General features: G+C 43.1%; 1 protein-coding gene across 2 annotated transcripts in view; it reads left to right on the forward strand.

Moving 5' to 3' along the window:
* Positions 1-2,186, forward strand: part of degs1 (delta(4)-desaturase, sphingolipid 1) — an 18,996-nt gene that overhangs the window by 13,274 nt on the left and 3,536 nt on the right. For both annotated transcript variants that reach the window (XM_019872100.1, XM_019872099.1), the window contains exon 2: positions 1,285-2,027. In XM_019872100.1, coding sequence (XP_019727659.1) covers positions 1,311-2,027 — 717 coding nt within the window. In that variant the 5' untranslated portion in view covers positions 1,285-1,310. The remainder of the gene's footprint in view (positions 1-1,284; positions 2,028-2,186) is intronic.

The raw sequence follows: 2,186 nt of genomic DNA on the forward strand, positions 1-2,186 counted from the left end.
GAAAATCCGCGAAGTAGCGTCCAATTAACATAAACAGGTAATTTTTTTTTTTTTTTAAAGTCCGCAAACGGTCCGCGAGAAGCTGCAAAACAACAGCGAGTCACATAGAGCAACATATACAGTACTGTACTCCATGTATATTAAAAAAAAAAAAAAAGTTTTTGTTTTATGTTTGAAAAAATCCGCGATGCACTGAACCCGCGATAAACGAACCGTGAAGTAGCGAGGGATCACTGTATGTCTTTGGGAGTGAATGAGTTAACTCGTCCCCAGAGGAATCTGGGATTCTGTGATTCGGGCATTTGCAGATTTCAAAGCTCTCTGCGGGATTGAAACCAGTCCGTGAAAATAAAGGCGAATTGTAGAATATTACATTTACATGTAGTTTCCATCGTCTGAGCGAGATGCCACCTTCAGATTGGCTATGTTCACACTACAGGCATGATGAAGCACTTTTTATGTTCTCAGTAACATTACAAAAAGAAATGCATCCTCTAATGTAAACATGCCTCTGTGATGTACATGGATGTGCATGAAGCATGACGTTGAGTGATAATCAAAAGACAACGGCGAAATGCGATAGTGCTTACAGACGTAAATATGATCCAACGTGTGGGGCAGGCATGTCCAGCTCCTGCCCGTTTTGCATCTCTGCTTGCTGCAACACACCTGATTCACGGATCATCTCATCAGCAAGCTCTGAAGAAGTATGACAACAATCCTCATCATTTGAATCAGTTGCGTTGCAGCAGGGAGAGAGGGAAAACAGTGGCCCTTGGGGAGCGAGTTTGGACACTCCTAGTGGAGGGGCTCATTTTTTATCATGTTATATTGACAGAGGAGTGAAGTGGGAGGTAGTGGAATTATTATGGGGAAATGAGACGACGCTTTTCATACGTCCTTAGACCAAACAATACATCCTGATTTCGATAGCACGTTCACAACAGCTGCAGCTGTAACAAAGCTCTTTACAAAAACAGACAACACATAACATAAAAACATGGACAGGCGTGCAATCTTCACCACTTTTCCTGCATAGGCTTTGATGAAGCGGTTGAAAGAGAAGAGAATCAAAGTGTCCTTTCACAAGTGTATCAGAGAGAGGCCGTATGTTTACAAACCTTTTGGGTTAATAGTATGAACTTTACGGTTGTTTGGAGAGCGTAACGATTAGATCAGAAAAGTGTGTGTGTGTGTGTGTGTGTGTGTGTGTGTGTGTGTGTGTAAAATAAATGCAACTGCATATTTTTTCAATAAAACTTGTTTTTCTTTTGTGTCCCACAGCGAAATATCCCCAAATCAAGTCTCTGATGGGTCCTGACCTCAGCCTGAAATGGATTGTGTGCTTGATGGTGGCTATCCAATTTTTAGCTTTTTATTTCATCAAAGATATGGACTGGAAATGGGTTTTGTTTTGGACTTACGCTTTCGGGAGCTGTATCAACCATTCAATGACTCTTGCTATCCACGAAATCTCCCACAATACTGCTTTTGGAAACAACAAAGCCATGTGGAACCGATACTTTGCCATGTTTGCCAACCTCCCGATCGGCTTGCCCTACTCCGCCTCGTTCAAACGCTATCACTTAGACCATCACCGCTACCTTGGAGGAGATGGTGTAGATGTAGACATTCCGACTGATTTTGAAGGCTGGTTTTTCTGTACACGTTTCCGCAAATTCATCTGGATTATTCTTCAGCCTCTTTTCTATGCCATTCGACCTCTTTGTATCAACCCGAAACCGATAACACAGTTGGAACTGACCAATGTTTTTGTTCAACTCGCTTTTGACGTTCTGCTCTTCTGGGTGTGGGGGGTCAAGCCTGTGGTGTACATGCTGGCTGGCTCCTTGCTAGGTATGGGTATACACCCGATCTCTGGTCACTTTATCGCCGAACACTACATGTTCCTCAAGGGCCATGAAACCTACTCCTACTACGGCTGCCTCAATCTGCTCACCTTCAATGTTGGCTATCACAATGAACACCATGACTTCCCCAGCATCCCGGGACGAAGGCTCCCTATGGTACGTATACTTCAAAATGTCGCTCGTAATCACTTTCATTGTAGGTGGAGTGGTGGCCCAAGGCACCCCTGAGCTCTTTGACAGGAAAAAAAAATAAATAATCATCACTGCGATATTGGCATGTGCAGTATGTGTAGAAATGTTTCATTGTTGATTTTT

This window comes from Hippocampus comes, unplaced genomic scaffold, assembly GCF_001891065.2.
Source record: "Hippocampus comes isolate QL1 unplaced genomic scaffold, H_comes_QL1_v1.1 scaffold269, whole genome shotgun sequence".
In the NCBI taxonomy this organism is placed as follows: domain Eukaryota; kingdom Metazoa; phylum Chordata; class Actinopteri; order Syngnathiformes; family Syngnathidae; genus Hippocampus; species Hippocampus comes.